The sequence below is a fragment of the Miniopterus schreibersii genome (assembly GCF_964146895.1).
Source record: "Miniopterus schreibersii genome assembly, chromosome: 1".
Classification (NCBI taxonomy): Eukaryota; Metazoa; Chordata; class Mammalia; order Chiroptera; family Miniopteridae; genus Miniopterus; species Miniopterus schreibersii.
Window position 1 is genome coordinate 125,615,498 of NC_138101.1, and position 13,561 is coordinate 125,629,058.

Consider the following 13,561-nt stretch of genomic DNA (forward strand, 5'->3'; position numbering starts at 1 on the left):
GGACACCTTCTGTGACCCTCCTGCCTAAAGTGGTCCCCAGCAGCCTCCCGCTCACGTTACCTTGCATCACTGTCTGTGTAATAGTGTAGCCTCGTGGTTAAGCACATGGGGTTTTGAGCCAGAATCCCAGAGTTCAAAACCTAGCTGTCTCTTCAACCTGTGACATCGGATATGCAATTAACCTCTGTAGCTTTAGTTTCTTCATCTGTCAAATGAAAACAATGAAATACTTTCTTCTAGGATTGTGGTGAGGCTAATACATGCACACAGTACCATGCCTACCACACTGTAGTGGGCATGGATGTTAGCTGCTGTGATTCTAGCTTCATCACTCTCTCAAACCACCTTCTTTATTTATTGCTTGTTATTGTCTGTCTCCCCGTTAGAATGCAATGTCATGGAAACAGGGACTTTTTATTGTTTAGTGCTGGGTTTCCAGGATCAAGAACAGGCTCCATAGTCGGAGCTCAATAAATATTTGTTGAGTGAATGAATGAATGAATGAATGGTTTATTAATATTTAAAAAATTAGCTTGCTCAATTCCAGGTCATGTTGCCTTACTGAGGTGCCCCTATGGCAAAACAAATGAACAGAACCCAAGCTACTTGGTTCTTTGCCTAGACTGAAACTCAAACTACTTCCCCATATTATTTTTTTTACCCAGATATCCCACTTTTTTGAAGATCCAAAATTTTACAGAGCTTTTACATCTCTAGTTTGTCATGTGGAAGTTTTGCATTTATTTTTTTCAGAATATTAAATTATCTAATGACATTGGATTATACAAAATACTGCTTTTTCAAACTATACCTCACCTGTGCCACTTTCTTCCTCCTGGAATATGTTCCCTACAAACCAGTAAAAACCACTAAAGGTGAACAACAAATGCTGACACAGAAGTGATTCTTGAAAGGAAGCCCGACAGCTCCTGAAAGCTGGGATGCAAAGAATGCATCTTTCTTGCACTCAAATGAGTAACTGTTAAACCCATAGTTTACCTAGAGAAATCCAAATTTGCTAATGCCACACGGTAACAGCTAATAAATATGTTGTGTTCAGCGAGGTAGGAAAATACAAAATGGCCCTAAGGACAGGGTCTGGTATCTTTTCCTCCAACATATCCCTTTGTATCAGGCCTCTGTGGGGTAAAGCTGCTGCGGCTGGTGCCCCCCAGGCCCTCTCCTTTGCTTCTAACCCTGTTAAAGTTCACGGCTGTTCCACACACGCGAGCCTTTCAGACTAGGACAGCACAGCTCCAGGTGGTGCCTGGAAGGGCCGGTTCCCCACCTCCTGTCTTTTCTCTCTAAAGCATTCATGTCAAATACAGTGCCTGACTCCGGCTTTTATGCAATTATGAGTCTCTTGATGGCTTATAGAAGCTTTTTAAGGCCTGATGATGATGTCTGCTACCCTCTCTGACAAAGGCCACCCTAAAGAGCTTAACGATCAGGCCTTAGACTCTGAAATGAGGAAAGGTGGTGCTGGCCCCATCTACAGTACACTCTCTCTCCGTTCGCCCTCCCATGTAATAAATATTGTTTGAGAGGTTGGTTAGTGTGCTGTACAGTTGACATGATTCACATTGCTAAAGGCATTTCATAGGTCTTAATTTATGTTGCTATAGTAACTAAAAATGGTATAATAATGTAGATTATGACCCCAGACTTGGTCTTTGCTGTTGTGGGGAACATATGCTCTATATATTGAGTATTCTATGTGTGCTAATGTATAAGATTTCTGATGTTCAACCAGATTTTCTTATTTATGTGTATGAATTTCAGTGGCCAACATGCTACTAAAACAGTCTTTCTCTAAAGAGAAAGGGAGACTTTGAAGGGTTAAGTGGGAGAAGTGGAATTCTTATAAGTAGCAATTCTAGAACAACTTATTTTAAGGACTGATATAAATCTGGCTCACCTTCTCCCACAAAGTGAATTTCTAGCATGTGCTGAAGCCTTGGTGCATTATTAACAAGTGTTTTAAGAAAAGACCCTGTATAGAGGCATTTGGTGTACCAGCAATGTCTGAAGTAAGACCAGGGTGTAATGGAGCCCCTACCTTGAGACACTGCGACAGGAAGATAGCTGAGAACCCTATGGGCTGCTCCAGATCACATGTGTTAATTACATGGACCCAAAGCAGCTGGGAAACTCAATGCAAATGATGCAGGATTGACGCGAGACAGAACTACGTCCCCGCCCAGAGCCCAGCTTACCTTGTATCCTGATGATTTGATGTGCACGCCACGTTTGGTCAGAGTAGATTTCATTCGGATGAAAAAGGAACGCTCAAGGGTGTTGTCAGTGGCTAGCAGGCTGGGGCTGGTGGACTCCACTGAAGGACACAAGCACACATACACACATGACTGAGATCTCTGCCAGCCCCTCACAGCTCCTGCTCAGGCGCAATCCTCGAGCTCACTACAAATAATTGACTGATGGGTGCTAAGAGCTAAGCAATCATTTTACCTCATTTAGAAAATGTTTACTTTGCAGAAAAGAAAAAAGAAAACTTAATGTATCTAAAGTAGCTCCATTCCAGTTTCTAGCAAGAGCTTCTCAGGCCCTTTAAGTTCCAGCAGCTCCCTAAATGGGGTCTGACAGTAAGCAAGTGGTGATAGCGCATTTGGGGGTTGGCCAGTACACACGGAGGGAACCATCATGAAAAAGAAAGACCCCCCCCAGATTTATGAGATCAACTAAGACTCAGGCAGAGATGCTTCTGAGGAAGGGTAAGGATGGTTTGCTCTTTGTACTCCCCAGGAATCCTGTCCTGCGTCGTTTACCTACTGGGGGTCCCGAGAACGCAAAACCGTCATGGTCAGTGCCCTTGCCCTCTTAAGTTGTTTTTCTTCATTGTGGGAAACAAGAAGCATGAAGTCTTCTCAACTGACTCAAGACAGAGGGCTGAGGGTGGGATGTACAGACAGGAACAAACAGAAGCTCCTCACAGTTTCAACTTTCCATTCCTGTCCTCTGCCCTCATCCGAATGGGAAACTGCTTCCACTTCTCTGCTTCTGATATGAGAAAATAATAGTCTCCTCTCTTTATTTTGTTAATCCCCACCTGAGGCTATTTTTCCCATTGATTTTTTTAGAGGGAGGGGAGAGACAGAGAGAGAGAAACATCCATGTGAGAGAGACAGATCGGTTGGTTGCCTCCCACACGTGCCCCGGCCTGGCCAGGGATTGAGCCTGCAACCCGACCGAGGGTAGCCTTGGCTGGGAGCAAACCCCGAGACCCTTCAGTTCACAGGCCAGCGCTCTAACCACTGAGCCAGAGCGACCAGGGCAATCTCTTAGGCAAGATACTCTTTCCCTTTACATATTTTTAGACTAAGTAGAATACATTTTGACTTATGAAACTTAAAATGGTAGTTTGCTATCTTGCTGATCTAAAAACGCCTTTATTCAAAAAGTTAGAAGGCAACATAAATCTAGTTTCTTTAAAATCTAAGGTATTATATAAATTTTAGGCTGCTAAAGCCTAATAAATACTCTAATTTTATTCTTCTAAAAGAATATTTTTAAAGTTTTTCTTATTGTAAAACAAAAAATAGTTTTGACAACCTATAGGATTTCTTTCGAGCAGCCTTTATTCTGATATTCTATTTTAGAGTATCTGATACTCTATTTTGAGAATATCAGAATAACACTGATATCCTCTGGGGTTGGGGTAAAGGTTTAAGAATTAAATATATAGCATGCGAAAACTGTTATGAAAAAACTGGCAAAAAAACTTAAAAAAATTAAATTATGGAATGTATTACATATATTTCTAAGGAAAAGAAGTCTATTTTCTATATTAAACGTGATGCTCAGATGAAAGAGAATGGAAATTACTATAATAAGAGGAACCTTGCTATTTGTGGTCTGGGCCCCTTCCTGTGTCATTCCTGTCTTAATGTGACTCCATTTTCCTATATTCATGTCATTTCTATTCTGGGGTGATGGGACCACTGACAAGTATCCTTTTCTTATGTGCCTCTCTTAAGGTTTTCTTTTTTTTTTGTTTTAGAGAGAATGGACCTGATGTCATTTTAAATGTACAGCTTTTTATCACTCGAGGGAAAAGCAGAGCCATGTTATATTTAGTGCTTTCATTTCTTCTGATTAAATATGAATTACTATGAAATTCTTCTCATCATCTAACACGCCATAATACGCCAACAGCTTTTTAATACACTATATAAGCACAAACTTCTGCTCTAAGAGTTTAATTTGCCCCTCTAATCCAATCACATCAACCTTATTTCTCTTATCAGAGATTCCCATTTTGAATTAAATGAGCTCATTAGTTTTAATCAAAAGCAGAGAGATCAAAACTTAAACGTAAATGCTTTAGATCAGAACTGTCAGTCAGCCGTGCAGTTCTATTTTACTAAAACACAAGATCAGAGACCCTTAGAACCAATTTTTTCTCGTAAGGGATGCCGAGAGCTTGAAGATGCTGTCCTTTTTTTTTTTCTCCCTGCCAAGGACAGATTATACATTTAAGGTTAGACGTAATTTATAGCAGTTTTTCATCCTGGTGGAAATGGGAAAGTATGCCAATCTACTGCTGTCCCTTTCACATTTATTGGCCCTGGTCCTCAGAGGCTTGAACTAACGTGCCGCCATCAGAATCCACACCGCAAACGCAGCCTTAAAAATTCAGCTCCGTTCAGCAAGATCATGTTTGCAATAGCTGAGGGCAAGTGAAACTTCCCCGAGAAGTGCACTGAGCTCCGGGCGAGGGGCCTGGGCACCCCGCCCCAGGCAGGAAGGAAGCGCCTGCCTGTAGGAGAGCCCGTGGTCTGGGCACCAGGAGAAATTCTTCCTGCGCTCAGGGTGCGGGCTGTGCAGGAAAGCGCTCCGGGCCTCTGGGGACCGCAGCGCGGTGCTCCCGCAGAACGAGGGAACGCGAGGCACAAGCTTTGCGTGAGCTGAGGAGGCCGATCGTGCCCGGCCCTCCCTGAGGCGGTGCCTACCGCACCCCCGGTGCTACAGCACTAATGGTTACAGCACTAACTGTCTAAACACCCAGGGCAGCGTTCATTACACCCAGGACAACTGGCGAGAGGCCAACACTAAGGTCAGGTTTTGCCCCATTGAAGCTGAGATTTAAAATCTAAACTGGTCCTCAAGCTTTATTTCAAAAAGTGGGGTGCAGGCTTGGGGGTTGAGGAGAAGGAGAGGGGGGCCAACTTAGAAAAAAGTTTGATTTCCGATGAAGATTTCTCTTTTAATTCCATATGACTTTCTGGTTCCATGGAAGGGGCAGAAGTCATGGGCCACACTGTCCCATGTGCGACAGACTCTTTCAGGCACACACCCCAGGGCCATGGTTCCTCAAGGGCTGGCCAGTACACTCGGTTATCCCGGCTCTGACATTACAAAGAAGTATTATCTGCATGTGACAGGAGAGCAGCAGCGTTAGAAGAGAAGCAGGGTTTTCATGGAGGGAAGTTCCACTGGGAGAGAGCCAAGGCCCTCATGATGTGTGGAGGGACTGCGGCACTGCATAGAGAAGGTGTGTGCGTGTGTGTCTGCGTGTGCACAGATGTGTGTGTGTGTTGGGGGAGTGTGAAGAAAGGATGGAGTAATGAGAAAAGTATCCTCAGGACTGTGCTATATAAAGACAGTGGGAACCCGTCTATGTCACGGAAGCATTTTAGAGTGCTGTCCAGACATCAAAGGCCTGTCTGTCAACTTTCTGAGGCAGACCAGGATCGCTGCATGCTCTGATAAGAAATTTGGGATTCAGAGAAGTTATATCTGCTGCCTGAGACGCAGGAGAAATTTATGGTTAAACCTGGATTAAGTGGTCAAACCTCAGATGTAGCCCGTTTTGACCCATGAATTATAAACAAGGAGCTGAAAAACAAAAACAAGACCCATGCAACTCAAAGCTAGATAAAGAAATATACTCTCTTTTGCTGAATGTCAAGGCCCTCAACTTTTTAATAAATCGAAATTATCTCAGCTCTTGAAATGTCAGTTTTTGCATATTTTGTAAAATTTACGGAACAATTTATAGCAAAAGCTGTAATAATTTTTACGTTGGCAAATGCCCCCCTAATGTGAAACAATGTCTGTGTCATTCCACATCTGATTCCCTCACTAGTTCTGGAGTTGCTGCTCCTGTCATTACGCAGGGGCAGAGGGGGCGGGAAAGGTGGGGAGGGAGACGGCGGCTGAGGACCACCTAGTTCTCAGTGGCCTGTCCCCCGCCGGGGCCACCCTGTACACTCAGCATTTTCTCCAGGGTCTCCGCAAGGACACAAGATTGAAGCAGAAAGAGGGCCTTTCTTTGTAGTGCGTGCCAAGTGTTTTCAGCGCAATTCTAGAGTCAGAACCCTCCAACTGCCACCAAATCCTGATGTCTGAGGGAGAAAAAAGCAAAATTAAGAAATGTTATGTTTTGAGAAAACTTTCTACTCCTCAATTGTGAACAAAGTGTTTTTCCTTTTAAAGGAGAAGTGGGGTTGGGGTAAGTCATTAAGATATGAAGTTCCATATACTCTTTTCCCACTCCACTGCCAAAATCTTCTCTTTTTCAGATGTTCTGTGTACACAGGACAAACTAAAGTTCAAATAACCAAAATGACTTTCACAAGACAAGGGAGGAGATGGTTCGTTTTGCAGCTGTCTTGATAAAGCCAAACTGTTTCATTGGCATAGCTGTTAGCTTGATTAGATACTGATGCATTTTAGGACTTTAGAATGAGTATGTGTCAACTATATGACAAGCCGTTTCTTTTCTTACAAAAGTTTTCCTGCAATTTCTCAGTCACTTGGAAATGAGAGATGTTCATGTGAATTTCTGTGGCTAATGGAATGTGAGCAACTCCTGTGTCACTTCCAGGTGGAATTTTCGAGACGAGCCGGTCGTGAGATGCTGTTTTTACTTTCCCTCTGCTGTGGTGACTATCTACATTTCTGATGGGGGCTGCTCCATCAGCCTGGGTCTTAGAATGAAGACTGCTCCACCAACCCTCACAGAAATAAATGTTTGCTGTAATTTGGGAATTGTTTTTTACTGCAACATAACTTAGCCCACACTGACTGATACAAATACCAAATATAAAAAGAGTCAGAATGTTGTCCCAGTTGACCAGATACTCAGTGGCAAAGCACACAGACATGACATATGTTTGTCTGGCTCCAAAGGTCACGATGTTGCCAATGTACTGTTCTTACAATTATTTATATCTTCATTTTATCTCTTATGCAGGCATTCCAGGGCAGCAGGGCTGAGACTGGCCTAACTTTGATCACCTAGCATGGCTCCTTGTACCCATAGCAAAGATTATACATAACATACCTATATATTTATATATATTTAATATGTTAACTAATAGTCATCAAATGTTGACTTTAATGTAATGAGATCTCAATTAGTTTCCCAATAGTAGGCCAAGCATGGTAAAAATTAATCTTTTCTCACACAAATTATCCCAGTGGATTTTATGTTTATCTAGGATGATGTTTGTATTAATTTAAAAATGCCACAAATTCTTCAATACTTCTCCTTCCAAAAGGTGGAGCCTATTTCTCCCCCCACGTGCAGGCTAGACTTGGTGACTTACTCTAATAGCACATGGTGGAGTTGGCAGCGCATGGCTCGGTCATGACAGGCAGAGTGGCTTCCTTGTTGTTCTCTCCTGGGTCACTCACTTTGGTGGAAGCCAGCTGCCATGTTATGAGGACACTCGAGCAGCCCTATGGAGAGGTCAGTGTGGTGAGGAACTGAGGCTTCCTACCAGCAGTCACATGAGCAAGCTTAGAAGTGGACCCTGCTGCCCCACTCAAGCCTTGAGACGACTGTGCTCTGACTGACATCTCTCTCAAAACCTCATGAGAGATCCTGAGCTGGAACTACTCAGATAATCTGCTACTGGGTTCCTTATCTCAGAGCAGTGTGAGATAGCTTTGTTTCTTTCTTAAGCTGTCAATATTTTGGGTAATTTTTTACACAATGGTAGATAACTGATATACTCTTTGGAAAAATCATAGCCTTGTTTTGATATATGACAACCATGTATGTGTGTAAAACTCATGTGATAGAAGGAATGTGTTGCCCAGTGTGTCAATACCTGGAGAATTCACATGTGCCAGGAAAAATACCTGCAATGCTGACTTTTGTAAGCAGGGCCTGTGTTTTCAAAGGGGTGGTATCAACAGTGTCATCTACAAGATTGTGAGATCTTGAAAAGCAGGCCTGATGTCTCGTTTATCTTTCATCTATTCTCTGATCTTCCACAGCCTCCCTCATCCCCCAAGTGCCTAGGATTGTGTTTTACATAAGTAGGCACTCAGTCTGCATGTTCAATGAAGTAACATTCAGATGCTTTCTTTTAAGAAGAATTACTTACTTTACCCTTGCCATTCTTTTACACCAAGCATCTTGGTGTTTTTTGTTTTGTTTTGAGGGGGGGAGTCATTATGTCTCTTGTACTCATCTCTAAGGAAGCGTTTTCTGCCAAGTGTCATTTTCAGAGTCGTGGACCAGTGGGTTTGGTAGTTAAAAGAGGATTGGCCTGATTTCTCCCAGAATCAGAGGATACTTTGTTCTCTTTTCTGAGGGTTGTTTTGCATCCCACTGGCCTGTCCTCTACCATGTGGCAGGGCAACTTTGAAGGGGGTAACAGCCCTTAGTAGACTAGCCTGGGTCTTTGGCCCCTGGTGGCAAGGCAGAGTCACCATCTTCTGTGACACCATGGCACCGCCCTTGCCCTTTGGGTGTCACGTGAACAAAGTTCCAGACAGTCCTCTCCGGCTCAGCAGTCAGCGTCTGTCTGCTCCCTTGCTTTCTCTGGAGTGCCACGAAAAAGCCAAATTTATTTAGTCTCATTAGGGCTGATTTCTGTTCCCACTCAGTTGTGTTTCAGCTTTGTTTAAACACTTGTGAATCATTAACTGAAACTCTGGAGCATAGCTGTGAAAATAATTGTGGTTCAATAGTGATGCAATAAACTTCTTTCAAAGTACCATTAAAAATAATCTGCCAAACAAATAATCTGCCAACCCATGGCACCTGTCAGCATGAGCTCGCTGGCAATATCCACCTGCCTCGGATGCGAATCACCACGCACAAGGTTGCCTTTCAGGCCCCCGGCACCTGGCCTCGCGGGGTGGCTGCCGGGTGCGCTGTCCCCTGAGGGAGGGGCGCGCGCTCAGCTGCTGCCTGCTGCTCCGCACTTGGTGTTTGGATGGTACCGCTCGGGGGAAATATACGCAGTGCCAGAGTCAAGCTGTTATCAGTGGGTGTTTCTATACACAACTCCTAAGCAACAGGAAAGTTCAAGGGAAAAAACGGGTGCTGTGAAGATAGCCTTTGAGGGTACATGACATCCAATATGACCCACTTGGCAGCAGGCTGTGCGCTCCACAGAACATGCCACATAAATACTGCAAGCGAGCGTTTTAAATCTTCTTGTAGACTCCCTATAAATGTTGCCACTTGAGGGATCTATTCTGGGAGCAAAATACAGCATGTCCTCCTGGGACGCTGCTTGGTTCCATCACCAGTATTGCGGATGGGATCGAGTGTGGCAATGCTTTTATCACGACTATAAAGTGGTTACGAGCCAATTCCTCATATAAAACATGCTCAGTAACATCGAGGCTTTTTTCCCGCTTTTCTGTTTCCTTCTTTTATTTCCTTCCTTTCTTTTATTTCCTTCCTTTCTTTTCTTCCCTTTCCTTTCTTTCTTTTTTTTCTTTAACGACAAACACGATGTCAGACAAAGGGCATCGGGCATGGTCTTTGTAGTACAGAACAAAATAACAATACATAAACACCTTTGTGAAGGCAGCTTGAAACCCCATGTTTTCTATTAAAAAGTCATGTTCAATCTTCACTGTTGATAGAACCGAATAGCTAACACAGAGAACATTGTATATCAGAAAGGTCAATAGTTATTATGAGCTACAAATATATTTTTTTCCATCCTTCAGGCTGTTTAGCGCATATCACAGCATGAGCAGCTGTCTTCTTTAATGCTTTTAAAATTAGACTCCCAAAGAGGAAGAAAAAATTATGGTTGCAATGATTGCTCTTTGCTTTTGTAAGTTTGCTTTAATATACTATTTTATATACATGAATTTTCTGTGCAGCCCATCCATGGGGCAGTCACTGGTTGCCAGTATTGAGGTGAGCTGCCATGTTCTTAGCATTCTGGACAAATCTCCATCTCAGACGCAGATGTTGTGGACATGCTGTGTTTTAAAAAGGAGTTATACGGAGGAGTCTGGTTACAGAGGCGCTTGCAGATACACACATACGCAGGCTGCCTTTCACTGCTTTAAAGCTCTCTGACTAACTGCAACAATGCCATGTGATGAGAGCCAGTGATGGCGCACAGGGTGAAAAATCAGGCAGTGATTCAAACCATTGATACACAAGGTATCACCGATCTCCCCACGCAGGCCCGTGGGCTGAGAGTGCACCTCAGAAGTTTTTAAAGGCGGATCTTCTGCCTGTCCCTGGAACTTCTTGCCCTTACTCAGCACAATATGAGTATTTTAAGTAGCACACGTAAGCACATATCACATGTTTTATTATAGTTCATTTAATCTTTGTTTGGGTATTTAAATTAAAGTTATTGAGTAGAATGAGCTGGGGCCATTTATAACAGTGCTCACATTTGGGGGGAGGGAAAAATACGTAACAATTTCTGGTAGTGACTGATCTATTAAGAAGAGCAAGGCAGAGTCAGGGGTCAGAGAGGGACGAGGGCCACATTCTGGGAGGGGACTAAGACGTGGATATCTGGGTGAAGATGCCACACACACCTCCATGCTCACAATCTGTGTTGCAACTTTATGATTCCAGACTGGCAAAAGGCCTCACAGTGAACTATTATTTCGATAGGTATGAACTAGTGACAAATTCTAGAAACGTTACCCTTTGAGCTTTTTAAAATGTTTGGGATATTTAAAATTATTAAAACAGTTCTCTTCTGCACTAGTCCAGGTTAGATTGGAGTCTGTGTGTCTGTGTATTGAAGACATGGTTTGCTTTTTTTAAATTATTCCCATCCCTTTACTCCCCTCCTCTTTGACAACCATCACCTTATTCTCCGTATCTATAGGTCTGTTTCTATTGTTTTGTTTATTGTTTTGGGTTTTTTTTTTTGGATCCCATATATAAGTAAAACATATGGTAGTCGTCTTTCTCTGTTTGACTTATTTCACTCAGCATAATACCCTCTAGGTCCATCCATGTTGTTACAAATGCCAAGATTTCCTTCTTTTTTCTGACTGAATAATGTCCCGTTGCATATATGCGCCACATCTTTATTCACTCATCTTCGGATGGATATCTAGGCTGCTTCCATATTTTGTTTATTGTAGATAGTGCTGCAATGAACATAAGGGTGCAGATGTCTTTTTGAATTAGTATTTTTGTTTTCTTTGGATAAATACCCAGCAGTAGAACTGCTGGATCGTATGGCGATTCTATTTTTAATTTTTTGAGGATCTTTCATACTGTTTTCCGTGGTGGCTGTACTAACTCACGTTCCCGCCGATGGTGTCCGAGGGTTCCCCTCCCTCCACATCCCCGCGGGCACTTGCTGTTTGGTGATTTACTGAGGGGGCCGTTCGGGCAGGTGGGAGGCGCTAGCTCATGTTTTAATTTGCGTTTCTCTGATGATTAGCGATGCTGAGCATCTTTTCACAGGTCTGTGGCCACCTGCTTGTTCTCTTTGGAGAAGTGCCTATTTAGGGCCTCTGACCGTTTTAAAATTTGCATTATGTTGTCTTTTGGTGTTTACTCTTTGAACTCTTGTCCAAAATTAAATGATTTGTCTTTAGTGTATCATTTATTTTACCACGTGGGAAACTGAGGGAGGAGTTAATGGACAGAGTTGCGCAGAGCCCACTGCCTCTCGGAGGTTCCCAGGGGAGCCCCAGTTCTTTGGGGAGTCCCAGGGAGCACTTCAGCAGCGAAGCGGGTACGGACGGGGACTGAGCCTGAGCGAGCGAGTCACTCACCCCACTGGGTGAGCTCGGGTGAGGAGACAGAGGCCTGGGCGTGTTCACTGCCCAGCGCTAAGGAGAAGCCGGCTGCCCGACGCACTCAGCCCCTAGGGAGCTTTAGGGAGGGAGGGAGGGAGAGGACGGGCTCTGGGGCTGGGGGGGACCAGGAGGGAGTGAGGGAGAAGGGGAAGCGGAGGGGGAGGGGGAGGGGGAGAGAGGGGGATGGGAGGGGGAGAGAGGAGGGAGGGGGAGGGAGGGGGAGGGAGAGAGGAGTATGATGGGACCGGTGTTGAACCAATTAATAGGGTAAAGGCTGTTTCCTGAGACAAAGGAAGTGGGGGAAGGAGAGGACTTTGAGAGTGAACAACTGCTATGCCTCAGCTCGTGTGGGAAAAGCAGCTAGAGTCAGTGGACAGTAAGTAAAAGGATTGCACAGTGGCTAGAAGTTGCCTGGCTTAAATTTAAGAGCCCTAATTTTCTAGGGTCCCCGAATAATGATGGCTTTGTGGGTTTTGCCGGCAATGCTCAAGACAGCAGGGTTTTCCCAGGGATGGGAGCCAGCACAATGCGAATGAAAGAAAGTGGACAGAGTGAGAAATGTCCAAAGGTTAAGGGACAATCAAGTGAAAACTGAGAGTGATGAGCTGGGGAACAAGAGTGACAGGGCCCGGGGTGGTGACCGGGGTGAGGCAGCCAATAAGGGGCTTTGTTCAGACACTGATTTTTGAGAATATTTATTGCTTTTAAACAAGTTAGTTTATCCCTCTCCGTTTTTTCTTCATTCATATAAAATTTGGAAAATGTAAAAAAGTATAAGAAATAAAACATTATTCCCAGTGTTGAATCACTGGGAATTGTACACCTGAAACTAATATAACCAATATAAGATTGCATATCAGCTATACTTAACTAAAAATAAATTTACAAAAATATCCCCAGCAACTTTATTACCCAGTTACAATAACTGTTAACATTAATATGTTTTGTTGTGGTCTTATTTATTATTTACATATTTCAAAATTGGGATCATACCTGTGTCTCCCATTTTTTTAATGTTAAAAAATCATAGCTCACTGTGTGATAATAGCTGTACTTTTACTAGATAGTGTTTGGGGGACTTAAACGGCTGCTGGGGCTCTAGTGGCTTCCAACACACTATTTTACTGGCTATGTAATATTTCACTTTATGGTGATGAATTATTTTGAAATTAATCTTCCTTCAACTTTCTTATTACTTCTTAGGGTCAGTATATAGAAAGAGTATCACTGGGTTAAAGGGTATGAGCTTTTTTTATGCACAAACTGATTTCAAGAAAAGTTGTGCTGCGTCCATTTACATGTTTCTCAGCAATGTTTGATGGTGTTCGTATTGATTGCCATCTTAAAATATTCTTATTTGATTAAAAATATTACATTAGCAAAAGATACAGAAAAGGTGCTTTACTAGGTCTCCCTGAAAAGTAATGTGTAAAAATATCTCATGTGTTTTTAATTTGCATTTTTCTTTGTAATAAAGTTGAATAATGTTTTAACACATATTTATTGGCTATTAAAATTTTTTCAATAAATCCTATTTGTTGTCCCCTATTTTCCA

At 43.1% G+C, this 13,561-nt stretch overlaps 1 protein-coding gene across 4 annotated transcripts in view; it reads right to left on the bottom strand.

Annotated features, from left to right (window-relative positions):
* Positions 1 to 13,561, bottom strand: part of NPAS3 (neuronal PAS domain protein 3) — an 819,123-nt gene that overhangs the window by 60,342 nt on the left and 745,220 nt on the right. For all 4 annotated transcript variants that reach the window (XM_081157901.1, XM_081157899.1, XM_081157900.1 and 1 more), the window contains exon 6: positions 2,217 to 2,335. In XM_081157901.1, the coding sequence (XP_081014027.1) occupies positions 2,217 to 2,335 (119 nt within the window). The remainder of the gene's footprint in view (positions 1 to 2,216; positions 2,336 to 13,561) is intronic.